Genomic DNA, 19,099 nt, shown 5'->3' with positions numbered 1-19,099 from the left:
GCAACTCTATGCTGTTATGATCTGTGTTACCACCAGTTTCTCCTGGCTCCTGAGAGAAGGCTGGATATAGAAGATAATGCTGCCATCCATTAGGAGAAAGGGAATGCTGTATGGAACCCAGCAGTTCTCCAGGACACCTCTTGGTACTTCCACTGACCACAGTAAACGTTCATAAAAAACTAACCCAACCAACTAAATAACCAACAAAGGCAGGACCACTAAGGGTTTGGACCCTTCAGGAATGAAGGTTTTGATCACCCTACTGGTAAAAAGCCAGAACAATGGAAGGGTGGGCTCAAGGCAAATGGAACCTGGGATGAATAATGTAAGAAGGAATTTATGAATATTAACTACAGCATTGTGACCAGTTACAGAAAGAGAACTATAGTAGTGATACAGTTTTTTCTCCTTGTTTGTATGTGTATGTCTATCTGTATCTATGTCATCTATCTTTCTATTTATTAATCTATATGCACATTTTGTTTTGTTTTGTTTTGAGAGGGGGTCTCGCTGTATCACCCAGGCTGGAGTGCAGTGGCGGATCTCGGCTCACCACAACCTCTGCCTCCTGGGTTCAAGCAATTCTCCTGCCTCACCCTCCTGAGGAGCTGGGATTACAGGCATGCATCACCATGCCCAGCTAATTTTTGTATTTTTAGTAGAGATGGGGTTTCACCATGTTGGCTAGGCTGGTCTTGAAATCCTGACCTCAGGTGATCCGCCTGCCTTAGCCTCCTAAAGTGCTAGGTTTACAGGTGTTAGCAACTGCACTCGGTCTGTTTTGTTTTAAGAGATAAGGTCTTGCTGTGTTGCCCAGGTTGCCCTCAAACTCCTGGGCTCAAGAGATCCTCCTGCCTCAGCTTCCCAAATAGCTGAGGTTACAGGCACAAGCCACCATGCCTGGCTAGCATATTTGTTTTTATTTACTAATTTTTTCTTTTGTTTCCTCTTTTATCCTTGTTATTTTATAGAAGGATTATTGGCAGGAGCTTGTAGGTTATAAACTCTTCAGGCAGAACTGCCAAGGAATAACCTCACTCAAAAGATGGGTGCAGTGTCTGTTGGGGCTTCCTATCTCCCCTCTGTGGGAGAAGGGGAGAGGGCCTTGTGTTAATATGAAGGATGCATTGAAACTTGTTATACAAAAAATATACACTTATTAATGTAGTACAGAAGACTTAATATCTGTAGAAGAATGTGTGTGGATGCTGAGCAACAAAAGGGGTGGCTGGGCCAGTGAGAAGCTATTGACACCTGGTTAGGTGCAGTGTCAGGTAATTCCAGCACTTTCGGAGGCCGAGGTGGATGGATCACCTGAGGTCAGTAGTTCAAGACCAGCCTGGCCAACATGGCAAAACCCTGCCTCTGCTAAAAATACAAAAATTAGCTGGGCATGGTGGCGGGTGCCTGTAATCCCAGCTACTTGGGAGGCTGAGGCAGGAGAATCACTTGAACCTGGGAGGCAGAGGTTGCAGTGAGCCAAGATCGCGTCATTGTACTCCCGACTGGGCAACAAGAGTGAAACTCCATCTCAAAATGAAAAAAGAGAAGCTACTGACTCTCAGCTCCAAACTGAGCCTTCCATACTTAACTTGGCAATGGTGGGACTGGAACTGTCTGAATTACGTTAGTTTTGCCAGCCGGCTCCTTGTTAGGGGCTGTCAGGCAGACAAAGATACACTCCTTTCTGTTGTCTTTGTTGTTCATGCCAATGTCATCTCAGCAGTGTCATTTCACTTCCAGTTTCCAGTTTTTTCCACACTCCTAGAATCAGCTTCATCTCTCTCTTCAGAGGCTCCACTGGGCAGTGCTCCCCCGCCAGAGGTCTGGGTCCCAGCTCTGCAGAAGCCCTGATCTGAGCTCCCAGGAGCCAGCCCCAGCTGGTCTCTGCTCAGGTGTCTGGGTTGCAGGTCCTGGGGGGTCCCTCTGTTGACCTTCTAGGTTCTCACAACCTAATCTCTTACTATTGTCCCCAGTCCTTGAGGGGGTGCCTGCATCCTGCAGTTACTTTCTCTGTTACCTCAATGTCTTCCTTTGCTTTTCTAGTTCCCTGGTAGCCACCAATTTCCTGATATTAAATTCTTTCCATTTTTCTTTTTATTTTTTGAGATGGAGAATCACACTATCACCCGGGCTGGAGTGGAGTGGCGCTATCTTGGCTCACTACAACCTCCGCCTCCCAGGTTCAAGTGATTCTCCTGCCTCAGCCTCCTGAGTAGCTGGGATTACAGGCACCCACCACCACGCCCAGCTAATTTTTTGTATTTTTAGTAGAGACGGGGTTTCACTATGTTGGCCAGGCAGTCTCGAACTCCTGACCTTGTGATCTGCCTGTCTTGGCATCCCAAAGTGCTGGGATTACAGGCATGAGCCACGGCGTCCTGCCTCTTTCCATTTTTCTAACTGAACTCTTAGTGATACAAGATAATGCAGAGTTCCTTCTCACACGGATCCTACAGTCCAGTGGGAGAGACAGATATTAAGCAAATAATTACATTTAATTATGTTGAAATAAGTGCCATGAAGGAAAAGTACAAAGTTTATTAGCATATTAAAGGCCCTGAGAAGTTCTGCAGTAAATAAGCCTGGTTAGCATTGTTTAGGGCAACATCTCCTTATTTTATTTGACCAAGAAACTTCATGGTAAACCTATTAGCACCCAGCAGAGTTAGCGTGCTACATAGTAGTGCATTGTGCAAATGGAAAAGGGAAGTCATTGAAGAAATGTGAGCTGGGGGACTTGGAGTGTGAGCATTTGCCATGTTCCTCCAGTAGCATCCAGTGGGTTAGGGGCATCTTAGCTGCAGGATTCCAGTCATAGGATCAACTGACAATTCTCCTTGCTCTTTTCTTTTTTTTTTTTTTTTGAGACAGAGTCTCGCTCTGTCGCCCAGGCTGGAGTGCAGTGGCGCGATCTCGGCTCACTGCAAGCTCCGCCTCCCGGGTTCACGCCATTCTCCTGTCTCAGCCTCCCCAGTAGGTGGGACTACAGGCGCCCGCCACCACACCTGGCTAATTTTTTGTATTTTTAGTAGAGACGGGGTTTCACCGTGTTAGCCAGGATGGTCTCGATCTCCTGACCTCATGATCCGCCCGCCTCGGCCTCCCAAAGTGCTGGGATTACAGGTGTGAGCCACCGCGCCCGGCCTCTCCTTGCTCTTACTCTAGCCCCATGAGGCACCTTTCTGGTCATCACCGACTTACTGAGTAAATTTCCCTATAGGGAGAGGATGCTCTCATTCACCAGCACAGATGTTCTGGTCTACCTGGCAGTTTCTTTCTCATTATAGAGCAAGGTTTCTTGACCTAGGTCTTTAGAGGGACCATCCACCCCTTAAGACTATCTGCAAAATGTGTGTGTGTGTGTATGCATGTGCGCGTGTGGGCGCACGCGTGTGTGTGTGTGCATGCATGGACATTTTTCCGGCAAGAGGGTCCATATCTTTTGATATTCCTAGTGGGAGTGTGACTTCAGAAAAGGATAAGTTTAGGAATCACTGCATTAAAGGAAAATGTTCTATTATTTGTGTATTGATCTCCTGTGAGTGTGGTCACTGTAAATGGGTTCTTCTTCGTCTGATCAGCCTTGTGTTGACTCACCAAACTGAGGTTCTGGATCCTCCAAGGTACCTACTCCCCTAGCTAAAGGATGAACCAACCTTCTTGGACCTCAAGGGATCACTCCCCTCTAGGCCATTGCCTGTGCCATTTCCTCTCGCTGGGAAACCCTCTCCCCAGGCCTTGTGGTCAACTCCCAGTTATTCTTCAGGTCTCAGCTTAGAAGTCATTTCCTCCTTGAAACCTTCTCTGACTAACCGCTTCGGGATTTGATAGCCCTTATTTGTGCTCCCACAGCATCCGTCCCACCTCTCTGGGGCCCCTACTTTCCCTTCCCACAGGACCATGTTTTTCCCTTCATTGTGTCTGTTCCATGATACAATTAACTGTTTATAATACTTCTCTGCCACTTTTAGAATGCAAGCTCCACAAGGAAGGGGGGCTGTGTCCAGCTTTGCTCTGCTTTTCCCCCAACACCAAGCACAGTGTCTAGCATATATTAAGTGCCCATTAAAATCGAAGGAATGCATACAAAAATAAGTACCTTAATCCTTTCAGTGCGACATTTATGTGCCGTCACAGCTAGACCACGAATGTCCTTTTACCTCACTCTAGGACTATGTACAGATTTGCCAGCCACGAGAAGTCCAAAAAATAAAACATCCAGGTAATCAACTTTCATCTTCTATCAGCAAAAGCTTCTTTCTCGTCAAGTGTGTGCATACATTTGTACATACAGATGCACATACTTATATGTGGGTGAAGAGAAAACGTGCTGCAGTGTCGGAAGAAACCTACCTGTGTTTCTTAGAAAGCGGTTCCTATAGCCCTTGACTACCCTCGTGACTGGGTTATAGAAGCCATCTCCACAATCGTAATAGCCCCTGGGGATTTTTCTAGGTGGGTCCATATTGGTGAGTTGAGCCATACCTTGAAAGAACATAATGGGCAATTAGTTCACCATCAAGGTCAAATCCAAACCCAATGTTCCCATAAGGTCCACTTGTGGCTGGTGGCTCATGTGACTATCTGGCTCCCCTGTTGAACTAAATACCCCCTACTCAGGGCAAGAAGCAAACCCAGCAGAAACAGTGCCCCAAAGGAACTTTCTGAACATGGCTCTTGGGAACAGGGTCTTGGGAACGAGACCCTCTGTCTTCTTCTTCCTTTGACCCCATCCTCCTCCATTTCTTCGGATACCATGACAAAGGGCACAGGTTCTGAAGTTAGACAGACGCTGAGGGTAAGTCAGAGTTGGCAAATGGATAGGAGAGCATCAGATCCAGAAGAGGGGTGGCATTCAAAGCGTGGGCAGAGGCCAGAGGCATGGATCCTTAAGCCCCACTCTGGAAACCTTGTAGAGCAGAGCACGTATGAAGGAGAACAGCAGAAAAGAAATGGATCAGGTGGACAAGGGGCAGGTGGTGGAGAACTTTGACTCTTGCCAAAATTACCACGGTGGCTGCCACTCATTGAATGTTTATTATGTGCCAGGCATTGTGCTCCTCTTTTATTTAATCCTGAGAGCAACTCTGTGGCTCCATTTTACAGATAAGAAAACTGAGGCTCAGAGAAGTTAAAGTAACTTTCCCAAGGTTATCCAGCTAGGAGGCAGTCCAGCTCTGGAACCTGTATGTTCAGGTGCCAACATCAGGAGAGGAGACAGCCTAGGTGCAGCCACAGGACCAGGGACACTGAGATCTCTGGGAGAGAAAGAAGATTGAGTGCACCTTTTAGGTCATGCACGCTAGGTATGTGTATCTTGAAACGCCATGGCTCAAGTAAAGGGAGAGGTTGGAATAAATAACTTCTCAGGTTCCTTCTAACTATAGTTGCTATAGTTCCTTGTTCTCTAGACTGAGAGCTGGATGCCCACTGAGCACACAGCACCACGCCCACAACCCAGAGTCTTGCACACAGTAGGAACTCTTGTGTTGCTTAATGACATGCCTAACCGTAACCCTGACACTGACCCTGATCCTAAACCTAACCCCATATGTACTGGCTAATGACTACCGAGAACTTACTCCATGTCAAGCACTTTACAGCCATTCTCTCACCAAAGCCTCATGCCAATGTCCATCTCACAGATGCTCCAAGAGATCACAGGGCACTTTTAACCCTCACCCTGCCTTACAGGCAGGGCGAGTTGCCCTAACAATGCCAGCTCCGAGAGGCAAAGTGTGGAGTGACAAGGGAAGGAAGTAGCTACTTAGAATCAAGCTGCTCTTCTGAGGGTCACAGGAGAAGTAGGGGAGAGCCAGGCAGGTTCGGGGAGAGCCAGGCAGGTTCGGGAAAAGCCACCACGAGACTGGCAGAGGCTTAGCTTTAGCAAAACCAGCCATTGTGTGAGAGCTAAGGCTTAAGGCTGAGGGCTTTTTGCCTACAGCCTTAATTGGGGTGAAGAGCCCATGGCAAAGTCCAGGCCTCCCATCATAACTAATCCGGGAGGAGTGATTTGCAAGGTTCTCAAGCTGCAGCTAGACTGGCAGCTCTTTGAAGGGAGAGATGATGTCCTCTTAACTCTGGTCTCCCTGGGTCCAGCCAGTGTCTGACATACAGTAGGAGCTTAGGAAATATTTCTTAATGTCATTGCCTTAACTCCCCTAAGCACATACTTCACCCTGCACTGTGATGTCAATATCATTATCCCTGTTTGACAATAACTCTTTAACGAGTACCCACTGTATGCCAGACAATGTGCTAGGGCCCTGCCCTCATGTTGCTCACAGCTTGGGAAGACGAGATGAACACTCACGATCCAAGCCCTGGGAGGAGGTCATGGCTGCTGTGATATGCCACAGGGAGACCTTACCTAGTGTGGGAATTCAGGGAAGGGGCTCCCAGCTTCAGGACGTTGAGCTGAGACCTGAAGGACGGGAAGGAGTTATTTGGGTGAAGTAAGAGGGTTAAAGTATTCCAGGCAGAGAGAATGGCAGGAAAAAGTGTGGTCTCTTTGAGAAATAGAGAGAAAGCAAGCATGGCAAGAGGGGAGAGAGAAAAACCGAGAAGGGTGGGTAGCCTAGGATGAGGCTGGGACATGAGCAGGAGCCAGAGAATGTCACTGTTTCTGAGAATTTGAAACCTTATCTTGAGGGTATAGGGAGCACTCAAGGGGCGGGGCGGGAGGGAGGCAATCAGATTCACACTTTAAAAGATGTAAGCGGCCGGGCATGGTGGCTCACGCCTGTAATCCCAAGTTAAGGAGGGAAGGTTGCTTAAGGCCAGGAGTTCTAGATGAGCCTGGGCACCATGGCAAGACCCATCTCTACAAGAAACTTAAAAAAAAAAAAATTAACCAGGAATGGTGGCACATTCCTGTAGTTCCAGCTACTTAGGAGGCCAGATCACTTGGCAGGAGGATCGCTTGAGCCCAGGAGTTCAAAGTTACAGTGAGCTATGATCATACCACTGCACTCCAGCCTGGGCAACAGAGCAAGACTCTGTCTCAAAAAAAAAAAAAAAGATGGAAGTGACTGCAGAATGGAGAATGACCTCAAGGGGGCCAAGTGGGGATCTCTGGACTCAGGTCATCAAGGGGAAAGATGATGGAGGGCTGGAACAGGGCAGTGGCAAAGAGTATGAAGAGAATGCTGCCTGGCACATGGAAGTGCTCAATAAATATTTGTTGAATAAACAAATAAAGTCTATATTTCAGAGGTAAAATCCATAGGACCATTGCACTTAGGGGGCAGGGGAAGGGAGGATTAGGCTTACCTAGGTGGATGGGCATGACATTCAGTGAGGCAGCCATCACGGTGGGGGTGACAATGAATTCAGTGCAAACAAGTTGAGAACGACCAATACAGGTGTCAGGGAAGCTTGATGCAGGGATCTCAGGCTCAGGGATTCTGATTTCAGTTTAGAAGCCGATGGTAGTTGAAGGCTTAGAAGTGTATCAACTTGTTCAGGAAGAGCATATAGAATGAAAACAGAAAATGCCTAAGCCAGAGAGCCCCGGGAACCTCAACGTGAATAACTGGGGGTGGGGGGATGTTGAGGAGGCAGTGGCAAAGAAGCCTGGGGATAGGAGGAAAATAGCAGAGTAAGTGTCAGGAGGGCAAAGGGAGAGAAGGCGGCTCACCCGGTCAACTAACTGACCCAAGGTCATGAAGCTGGGAAGGGAAGGAGATGGGGGTTTGAGCTCAGGTCTGCCTGACTCCAGTGCCTGGGTGCTTCCTGGAGGCTTCTGCCCTGACGGAGGTTGACTTGTGCAGGCTCATCCAGCTATAGACAGAGAATGCTAGGACTCAGACCCACAATTTCTGGCTCCATGCTCTGTCAACCACAGCTCATGGTCTCTCACAAGCTAAGTTGGGATTGTTTTTATAGTATACAGAGTTGTTTCCCCATCTGTCATTTTGGATATATTATCTCTGCTGTGCCAAAAACTACACTCTTCTTTTTTTATTATTTTATTATTTATTTATTTTTTATTATACTTTAAGTTCTGGGGTACATGTGCAGAATGTGCAGGTTTGTTACATAGGTATACACGTGCCATGGTGGTTTGCTGCACCCATCAACCTGTCATCTACATTAGGTATTTGTCCTAATGCTATCCCTCCCCTCCCTTTGTCTTGAGGCTCACCTGACCTGGAACACGTCTCAAAATTTTAAGGTGCCACTCTCTGAATCCAGACTTATAGTCCAAATGTAGCCCTCCATGATGAAACACGGTTTTTGCAGGGAGGTAGCATGATACAGAGGACCTCAGAGAGGAAGACTGGGCTGCCAGTGTGAGCTCTGCCACAGGGAACCATGTCTGAACTCCACAGCCTCAACCTGGAGTGACATGGGACTAGGAAGGCTGACTGGGCAGGGTCATCTGGACATTAGGGAGACAGGGATTACAGAGAGCCTCCCCCAGCACCTGATACACAAAGCACATGCTCTGTCAGTACTGCTTTCGTCCTTAACTCTTTCTTTTTAAAATATTTACATAATTTTAGTGTTATAGTAGGTACCACGAATAAGAACAGCTGACATGTACCGTGCACCCACATGCATTCAAGGCATTGTTCTAAACACCTGACATGAATTATCTTATTTACAACAATCTTGGGAGGTAGATGATGCTGTTGACCCCATTTTGATTTTTTTTTTTTTTTTCTGAGACCAGAGTGTCGCTCTGTCGCCCAGGCTGGAGTGCAGTGGCGTGATGTCAGCTCACTGCAAACTCCACCTAGTGAGTTCAAACGATTCTCATGCCTCAGCCTCCTGAGTAGCTGGGATTACAGGCATGCCACCATACCCGGCTAATTTTTGTATTTTTAGTAGAGACAGGTTTCACTATGTTGGCCAGGATGGTCTGGAAGTCCTGACCTCAAGTGATCCACCCGCCTTGGCCTCCCAAAGTGCTGGGATTACAGGCATGAGTCACCACGCCCAGCTGATTGACTCCATTTTGAAGGGGAGAAACTGAGGCACAGTGGGTAAAGTCCCTTGCCCATGGTCCTCTGGCTAGCACAGTGGAGCTGAGATATGAGGACTGGCCTTCCTGGCTCCAGGACCTGGCTCTTTTGTATTCTTCTACGCCTGCTCAGTTCCTCTTCCCCTTTAAGTTACTTCAGTAGGACACAGTCCACTTATCCGAAACTGTCTTAGTTTCCCTCTCAGTTTGGGTATGAAGGAAAGGGTGGGTGCCTGGGTACCTGCAGGCTTCAAGCCATTGAGGATCTCTGTGTAAAACCTCCGATCATAGCCGTCGCAGTAATGCCAGTTCTTCTCATCATAGTGCAGCCCATCTACGAAGGTATATGTGCCCTGGAAGACAAGGAGCACACATGTGCATCTGAGGAAGCTGAAGGCTTTTGGCCAAGAGGTTCAGATATCAAGGGAAGTGGGGGCCTTTCTGATGGCTGCAGTAAAGAAGTGGTAACTATCACAATTACTATGGTTGTGACGACAAGAGGGAATGGGTATAAGTGCCGAGCCCTGTCCCTGCCGCTCAAAGTGGGTGAACTCACTTTGGCAGATGAACTTGGGCAGATGACCCACTCTCTCTGGTCCTTCATTTCCTCATTTGTAAAATTAAGTTAATGATACTGTACATAAAATAGGGTTGATTGAAAATTCAATGAGATAGCACACGTGAAGCATTTAGCACAGTGCCTGGCTGTGATGGTTGATTTTGTGAGGCAACTTGACTGGGTTAAGTGAAAGGGATGCCCAGATAGCTGGTAAAACATTTCTGGGTGTGTTCATGAGGGCGTTTCTAGAAGGGATTCGCATTTTAATCGGTGGACTGAGCAAAGAAGTTCCACCCTCACCAAAGTGGGTGGGCACCATACAATCCGTTGAGGGCCTGGATAGAACAAAAAGGCAGAGGAAGCGCCAATCCCCTGTCTCTGCTTGTGCTGGGACATCCATCTTCCTTGCCCTTGGACATCAGCATTCCTGGTTCTCAGGCCTTTGAACTCTGACTGGGACTTACACCATTGATCCCCCTGGTTGAGGCCCTTGGGTTTGGACTGGAACTACACTAACAGCTTTCCTGGGCCTCCAGGTTGCAGAGGGAAGATTGGGAAGCTTCTTAGCCTCCATAATCTTGTGAGCCAATCCCTAATATAAATCTCTTTCCATACATCTCTGTATATCCTATTGGTTTTGTGTCTCTGAAGAACCCTGACTGACACACTGACACAAAGTAAGCCCTCAATAAATGTTATTATTCTTTTATTATTATTATAGCTGGAAAGGTCAGAGCCATCAGCCACGGCCCTTTGTCCAAACGCATACATTCTGCCTTTGCTGCCTTACTGCTAAAGGAAGCCTCAGGATGTAGAAATTGCATTGGCCTGGGCATCAGGAAACATGGGTGGAAATTCCAATGATACTATTAATTCACTGTGTGACCTCGGGAAAGTCACATCCCCTTCCTGGGGCTTAGACTCTCCAAGCTATAAAACAAGGAGCATTTCTTAACCTTTTTTAGGTCATGAGTCAGGCCCCAAGATGCTCTTAGTGAAACTGATGAAAGCTATAGATGCTTTTCCTGGAGAAAAACTTAGTCCCCTTTACACAGAAATTTCTGTATATAAATCAAGAGGTTTCAGTGACTCCCTGAATTCTATTCATGACTCACAAATACCAGGGGGTAAGAATCCTTGGATTAGGTAAGTTATAATGATAGTAGCAGTGATGGTGGTAATAAGAGCTAACACTTATTGAGTGCCTCTTGTGTGCTGGGAACTTAGCAAAGTGTTCACATATATATATTGAGGTGCCTTGTACTATTGTGGTAGGCTGAATAATGGTCCCCCAAAGATGTCCCTGTCTGCTGCAACCTGTGAGTATGCTACTTTACATGGCAAGAGGGATTTTGCAGATGCAATTAAATGAAGGATCCTGAAGTGGGAAGATTATTTGGATTATCTGGGTGTGCCAAATATGATTGCAAGGTTCCTATGAGAGGGAAATAGTAAGGTCAGGGTGAGAGAAGATGAGATGACGATGAAAGCAGAGGGATGAAGGGTGGCGTGATGATGAAAGCAGAGGTCGGAGTGATGCGTGGCCATGAGCCAAGGAATGCAGGCAGCCTCTAGAAGCTGGAAAAGGCAAGGAAACAGGTTTTCCCACAGAGCCTCTGGACGGAATGCAGGCTTGCTGACCTATTTCAGACTTTTGAGCTCTAGAACTGTAAGATAATACATTTGTGCTGATTTCAGACTAAATCTGTGGTAACCTGTTATAGTACCAACACATAACTAATGCAACTAACTGTCCTGAGTTGATAGGTGAAGAACTCTCAGGGAGGTGAAGTCGTGGGCCTAAGGCCAGGCAGTAAGTGGTGTAACAGATGCAAACTCATCATGGCCTCTCCACAGATCCTTCCAGATATAGAGGGAGAGGATTCTAGAGCCCTGGGAGATCCAGAAGCAGGGAGAAATTAGCCGGGCATGGTGGCACATACCTGTAATCCCAGCTACTCAGGAGGCCTAGGCAAGAGAATAGCTTGAACCCAGGAGGCAGAGGTTGTGGTGAGCTGAGATCACACCACTGTGCTCCAGCCTGGGCGACAGAGACTCGTTTTCAAAAAAAAAAAAAAAAGGTCAGGTGTGGTGGCTCGCACCTGTGCACCTGTAATCCCAGCACTTTGGGAGGCCAAGGCGGGTGGATCACAAGGTCAAGAGATTGAGACCATCCTGGCAAACATGGTGAAACCCAATCTCTACTAAAAATACAAAAATTAGCTGGGCATGGTGGCGCATGCCCGTAGTCCCAGCTACTCGGGAGGCTGAGGCAGGAGACTCGCTTGAACCCAGGAGGTGGAGGTTGCAGTGAGCCGAGATTGTGCCACTGCACTCCAGCCTGGTGACAGAGTGAGACTAAAAAAAAAAAAAAAAAAAAAAAAAAAAAAGTTGGGGGAGTGGGGGAGAAGCAAAGAGCAGAGTGAATGGAACGAGGTGGGCACCAGACAGGGACGATGGGGCGCCAGAGGGTGAGGCTCTTCTTGCCCGAGGATCTCTCCTCCACAGCACCCGCCCCCCCAGCTGATCACCTTTATGGCCAATCCGTTTTCCCAAATGGCGTCGTATTGGCTTCCACTGGGGAGGTACAGGGTTCCTTCGCCGTGAAACATGCCATCCTTCATTTCCCCAACATATATTGTTTCGGTAGGGAGGATGTACTTGGCTTTGCCCTCCATCCTGTAAAGACACAGGGAAATCACTGAGCCCTGTGTGACAGCTGGAGGGTCAGAGCTGGCAGGCAACAGAGTGAGCAGGAACCCCGTTCTCAGCATTCTCATCCTTCTCATCCCAGCAGTACTCTGCTGAAAACAAAATTTTTGTTTTGTTTCCCTCAAAAGCTCAAAAACGAAAAGAGGGGAATAGAGTTTGCTCTGTTCATTCTCCCCTTCACCTAGAGGCTCACTCTCACCTTGGAGTTCACACTGCTCCCTGAAATAAACCCCCTTAGTAGGCCCAGAGAGTGTAGAGATGTGCCCAAAGCCACACACAGTAAAAACTGTGGACACTAGAGCCCAGGTTTTCTGGCAGCTGGTTCTGTGATTTCTCTGTCCCCCATGACCAATCCATCCTTGCCTATTATGCCACAAGTGGAATATTAGGGAAAATATGAAATTTAGAGACAGGAGTAAGGGTTTGAAGCTTACCACCATTATATATATATATATATAAAATCGTGGATATTGATATTGTTTGGCTGTGTCCCCACCCAAATCTCATCTGGAATTGTAGCTCCCATAATCCCCACATGTCATGGGAGGGACTCAGTGGGAGGTAACTGAATCATGGGGGTGGGTTTTTCCCATGCTGTTCTCATGATAGTGAATAAGTCTCATGAGATCTGATGGTTTTATAAAGGGCAATTCCCCTGAACATGCTCTCTTGCCTGCTGCCATGTAAGATGTGCCTTTGCTCCCCCTTTGCCTCCACCATGATCGTGAGGCCTTCCCAGCCATGTGGAACTGTGAGTCCATTAAGCCTCTTTCCTTTATAGATTACCCAGTCTTTGGTTATGTCCTTACAGCAGCATGAGAACAGACTAATACAGATACTTTCCCAAACCTCTTTGCTTGTGCCTCCCTCCCTTCCTTCCCTTCCTTCTTTCCTTCCAAACAGATATTTACAGAGCACCTACATTTTGTCAGGGACTATGCTGATGGTCCAACTTGCTGAATACAACACAGATTCAACAGTGATCAAGGCAGATGCAGTCCCTGTCCTCGGGGGCTCACAGTCTAGTGGGCGACAAAATTGAGTAATTATACAATGTGTGATAAGTGCTATGCAGGAGGAAGACAGGCTCATACAGGAGAACAAGGCAGGGACACCAGCTTGACCAGTTGACTAGCTTCTTTGTTTTGTTTTTTGTTTTTTTCCCAAGACCAGATCTTGTTCTGTCTCCCAGGCTGGAGTACAGCGGTGTGATCATGGCTCAATGCAGCCTCAATCTCCTGAACTCAAGTGATCCTCCCACCTCAGCCTCCCAAGTAGTTGGAACCACAGGTGTGCCCCACCACGCCTGGCTTATTTAATTTTTTTTTTTTTTTGTAGAGATGGGGTTTCCCTATGTTGCCCAGGGTGATCTAGAACTCCTGGGCTCAAATGATCCTCCTGCCTCAGCCTCCCAAAATGTTGGGATTATAGGTGTGAGCCACTGCACCGGGCTGACCAGTTTCTTTATGGGTGAAATGGCTGCAATTAATACAGGTAACATATAACGATTTTCCTAGTAAAGGGCCTGACATATAGTGAGTGCTTAATAAATATGCTTTCATTCATTCCTTCTCCATTCCTCCTAACAAGCTGAAGGCTCCTCTCCTAACTCTGACCTTTTTAAGGCTTTTGCTAGTACCTCTGTCGGGATGCGTAACACTTTCTATCTTGTTTTGTAATTAGATATCTTATCTCCGGTATTTAAGAAAAGCTTCTTTAAAGGAAGACTTTGGTATCCTCAGCTCCTAGAACCACTAAGCAGGGGCTTCATAAACGTCTCCTGAGTAAAGAATGAAGGAAACAGAAAGAGTAGTCAGTGAACAGAGTGGATGACAAAGTTGTTGAGATAACTGAGTGAGACGATGGTTGTGAAACTATAGCAGAATGCCCGGCATAGAACAAGAAATTGAAAACTATTTCACTTTTATTCTAGTGCAAGACATGGGGGGAAGGGAGAATTCCTCTTCTCCTTCCCTCCTGTACTCTTTGCTTGAGCTCACATCTATCATTTCTAAGCACCATCTCCATATTCAAGTTCTACACCCTTCTCTGAGGTTAGACCCCACCCCTTTTCTTACCTCGAACTGGACATCACTGTTCAGACCTCTCACAGACATCTCCAACTCGCCTAAAACAGAATCATCTCCTCCTCCCCTAAGCAGCACCTCCTTAGAGTTCTCTATTTCCATGAATGGTATCAGAATCCTCTGGTTCAAGGCCAGGAGCTGGGCCCAGGGCTGGGGCTGTAAGCCATCTCTGGACGGGACTGGAGCCAATCAGCTGCCAACTCCTGGCAGTAAAATCCCCAAACCTCTCCTACATTTTTCTCTTTCCTGCGGCTTTACTGCTTCTGCCTTGGCCCAGGGTTCTGCTGCCTCCTACTGGGACAACTGCAGTGAGCTCTGAGCTGATCTCCCCATCTTCACTTTTCCTGCTTCCCTCCTCTCTGTCCCTCCTTCTCTCCTTCTCCTCCCTTCTTCTTTTTCTCCTTCACTCTGTCTCTCTTTCCCTTCCTTTCTCCCTCCTTCTCTTCCATTTTAAAAAATTCATTCAAGGTGAAAAGCCTGCCTTCTAAATTCAAAGTAAGTTAAAAAGAAGAAAAAAACCACTTTATAGTGAAGGCTTCAATCCATAATAAGGATATGATTTCCAGATCTCAAATACCTATCAATTAGCTGGGCATGGTGGCGCATATCTGTGGTCCCAGCTACTGGGGAGGCTGAGGTGGGAGGATCGCTTGAGTCTGGTGGGGTGGACATTGCTGTGAGCCAAGACTGCACCACTGCACTCCAGCCAGAGCTCTCCAGAGTGAGACCCTGTCTCAAACAAACCCCTCAAAACCTATGATTCATTCATTCATTCATTCAGCCAACATTTACTGAGTCTCTACCACACATATGCATTATGAGGAGAGTTACAGAGATGAAATAAGTTTTATTTCCTGATGCTTGGCCCTACCAGGATCTATCAGTGGTTCCTCCACCACCAGAATTGTGCACGGTATTGAAATTTCTTTGCCAGAGCACAGACCGCCTGTCCAGCTTCCCTTTGCATAACTCCTCTGGGCACAACCCACTCTCCTGCCAAACTGAACTGCCAGCTCTACTCCATACGTGCCCTCTGGGCTATTGCTCATGCTGTTCCCTCTGCCTAGAAACTTCTAGAAAAAGAATTCTTCACCTTGCATCTCCAACCACCTAAATCCTACCCAACCTTCAAGGCCCATTTCAAATACTATCTCTTCCACGAAGCCTTTAAGGACGGCTCCGACTGTATGTGGCCTCTGAAGGGCCCCAGCAGCAGGGCTCTATTGTAGGAAGCACGTGGGCTTTACAGTCTGATCGACCTGGGTTTTAATACCTGCTCTGCCAAATGCTAACTGGGTGACTTTGGGCAAGTTTACTCCGAGCCTTACTTTTCCCATCTGTAAAACAGGATAACGATATCTATCTCAAAGAGTCCCTGTGAAGAGAAGATGCAGGCAAAGCCACCCAGAGCACAGTAGTTACTACATAAATGCTATGGGCGTCCCTTCCTCCCCTGTGTCTGTAGGTCTCTTCTGGCACTTACCTTGTGGTGCTTTGGAGTGGAGTTATCTAGAACTCCATTGTGCGACTACTCCAAAGAAACCATAATATTGAGGTCAGACAGATACTACATTAACCTTTTTATTTTTTTAATATTCACACGTGGTACAGGGAAATCATGTCTCTTTAAAGGTTTTTTTTTAAGTAGATTTATTGAAGTGTAATTGACATACAATAGGCCACGTGTTTAAAGTGTACAATTTGACATGTTTTGACATCACCTGGGAAAACATTATTACAATCAAGACAAAATATCTACTCCCCACAAAAGTTTCTGCATGCCTTTCTGTAATACTTCCTCCTTGCCCCTGCCCACAATCCTCATCTCTAGGTGACTACTGACCTACTTTCTGTCACCATAGATTTGCATTTTCTAGAATTTTACATAAATGGAATCATACAGTATCTACTCTTTTTGTCTGGCCTCTTTCACTTAACATAATTTTTTGAGATTCATTCATGTTGTTCTGTGTACCAATAGTTCACTCCTTTTTATTGCTGAGTAGTATTCCAATGAATGGATATACCACAATTAGTTTCTTCATTCCCCTGTTGATGACATTTGGGTTTGTTTCTAGTTTTGGTTATTATAAATAAGGCTGCTATGAGTACTTGTATACATGTCTTTGTGTAGATATACACTTTCGTTTCTGGGGTAAATACCTATAAGTGGAATGGCTGTTTAACTTTTCAAGAAACTGCCAAACTTTTCCAAAGCAGTCGTACCATTTGATGTTCCTATCAGCCATGGAGAGTCTACATAAACTTTTTAAACCAAACGTTAAATATCAACTTCCTACTGTATAGAGAGGTTACTCTATTCATTTAAACTCCAAGAGGAAAATATCCCCTCCCTAAATTAAAAAAAATCGATTGAGTATCTACCATTTGTAAATAACACCCATATATGATCATTACATATTCCTTGAAACACTGCTGCTGAATGTGCATTGCTTTCCCATTTTACAGATGAGGAAACTGAGATATGGATGGTTGATTAAGTGTACAACAAGCAAATGGCAGACTTGAGCCCAGACCTGTCTCATGCTCTCATTACATGCTGAAATTTGAGATGCCCCAAATAGAATTCTAGTTAACTGTTGTTAAAAACACAAAATCAATACAGAATAACACATGTCCAACTTATGAAAAGAAGTATAACAAGTGAAAAACTGCTGACTTCTTGCTAGTTATGGGAAATTGGGAAGCCCTGTTCAGGTCTGGGAATCCCTATTGTGGTTACAGAGGTACCAGACAACCTCAAGCAAAGCCCAAATTCCTAGGGCCAAAGCATGGAAATGGCTGATTTGGCACAAAAACCCAATGAAAATACACAGAAGGCCAAAGGCAAATGGTTGAAAGCCTTCCCTCTTTTACCTTGTCTGTGTGTTTCTCTCTCACCCATATACAGCCCGTCAAAAATTAATGTAGTTTCTCAACTTTTTGTGCCTGAAATGCCCAATACCCCATCTCTATCTGCCAAAATTCTACCACCTTCACTGTAGCAGGGCCTTGTGAAAAGTAAGAATGTGGTTTGGACAGAGGATTGGGTTCCAATCCTGACTCTGTTACTTCCTAGCTATGTATCCATAATGGTGGGCCAGTCATTTTGCTTCTCTTAACTTCTGTTCCTTTATTTGCAAGGTCAGCCTGAACTATCTCACTGAGTAGTGAGAGGGAGTACACACCAAGCACCTCTGCCACTTACCTGCTGAGTAGGATAAGTGTCTCAAGCCCTGTAAGGGTCACCTTTGTTACCTGGAAAGATAATAACATCTTCCTTGCAAAATTGATGTAATGATTAGAGAGACAGCATCCCATAGCATTCCTACCACCCTCTCTAGGAATCTATCTCCTATCCCTGTCCAGACCACAGATCCCTCTTTCCTATTAACTCAAAATGCCCTGGAATTCCACCAACTTGTGAATACAGAGCCCCAAGGTGGGAGTGCTTCACAGTCCCGACAACTAGCACTGGTTCAGCAAACCACTTCATATCGTCCAGCCTTGGTTTCCTCAGCTATAAAAACAGAGATTCCACTTTCTTCATCCAGGGTGGTTGGCAAAAAAGAGTGGCCACCTCTGTGTTTCCTCTGCTTCTCTCTACTACAGCTCTTATCACACCGAATCGCAGTTATCTGTTATGTCTACTTGTCGCGTCATGTTTGAATGAACTTTCTGAAGACAGGGATTGTGCCCAGAGTCAATTCCAGGGCCTGGTACTCGGTAGCCACTCAACATTGTTGAATTGCTGGGCACGGTGGCTCATGCAAGAGGGTCACTTTAGCCCAGGAGTATGAGACCAGCTTGGACAACATAGCAAGACGCCGTCTCTACAAAAGGCGTTGAAAAATTTGCTGGGGGTAGTGGTGCACACCGGTAGTCTCAGCTACTTGGGAGGCTGAGGCGGCAAGATTGTTTGAGCGTAGGGGGTCGAGGCTGCAGTAAGCAGTGAACAGGCCACTGCACTCCAGCCAGGGCAACAGAGCGAGATCTTGTCTGAAAATAAAACAAAAACGAGAGAGAGAGAAAGAAAGAGAGGAAGGTAGGAAGGAAGGAAGGAAGAAAGGAAGGAAGGAGGAAAAGAAAAGAAAAAAAAACTATTGAATTGTTTTTTACTACTAGTCCACTACAGTGATTTTTGTATAAAATCCTCTATAATAATCCCTAGATCGTGAACTCCTCCTGGAAGGAAGCGACCGTGTAGATTCAGATTAGCCAGTCTCTCTTCCCTAATCTTCGTGTTTGTTTTTATAGCATTTACCATTATCTGTAATTATTTTATTACTTATTTGTTTATTGGCAATACATCTCCAACTGGATTATAAACTCCCTAAGAGCAAGGATCTTGACATTTTAAATATTCCTATGTTTAAAACTGGCAGATAGCACACACACACAGTCAATGCACACACACATATAAGTATATATGGAATGAATGCATCTCAGCTTTGCTGCTTGTTAGATACGGTCCTTGAAAAAATCACTCGGGCAAGTTTGTGAAAGTGCCTGGCACAAGGTGTTTCGCAGAAGCAAAAAGCCGTCTTTTTCCAGTCACAGCTATTCAAGGTATAGTAAGTGAATCAAATGAGCCCCTTACCTCCCATCTACATATTCCCCGATATATTTGCTCCCTGTGTACTCCATGGCGCCTGTTTTTAGCTTCCAGCTGTTAGGATCCGGAGTCTCAGTGGATACGGCATCACTATGACAACCTGGAGGGGTGGGCGGAGCCGAATCGAAGCCCCACCCCGCCGGAGGCCGAAGAGT

The 19,099-nt window shown here is 46.2% G+C and overlaps 1 protein-coding gene across 2 annotated transcripts; it reads right to left on the bottom strand.

The window, feature by feature from the left end:
- Positions 1–4,099: 4,099 nt before the first annotated feature.
- LOC129532807 (MORN repeat-containing protein 5-like) lies at positions 4,100–19,078 on the bottom strand. 2 transcript variants are annotated; one of them, XM_055384037.2, is made up of 5 exons: positions 18,930–19,063; positions 13,165–13,264; positions 12,062–12,209; positions 9,213–9,324; positions 4,100–4,488 (listed from the first exon to the last, which is right to left on the bottom strand). In XM_055384037.2, exons 1-5 carry the CDS (start codon positions 18,934–18,936, stop codon positions 4,268–4,270), a joined length of 588 nt encoding a protein of 195 aa, XP_055240012.1. In that variant the 5' UTR covers positions 18,937–19,063; the 3' UTR covers positions 4,100–4,267. The 2 variants fall into 2 exon arrangements, with proteins under 2 accessions (XP_055240012.1, XP_055240013.1); XM_055384038.2 differs by lacking the exon at positions 13,165–13,264 and having other exon boundaries at positions 18,930–19,078.
- Positions 19,079–19,099: the final 21 nt, after the last annotated feature.

This window comes from Gorilla gorilla, chromosome 3, assembly GCF_029281585.2.
Source record: "Gorilla gorilla gorilla isolate KB3781 chromosome 3, NHGRI_mGorGor1-v2.1_pri, whole genome shotgun sequence".
In the NCBI taxonomy this organism is placed as follows: Eukaryota; Metazoa; Chordata; class Mammalia; order Primates; family Hominidae; genus Gorilla; species Gorilla gorilla.
This window is presented reverse-complemented; position numbering and strand designations above follow the sequence as displayed.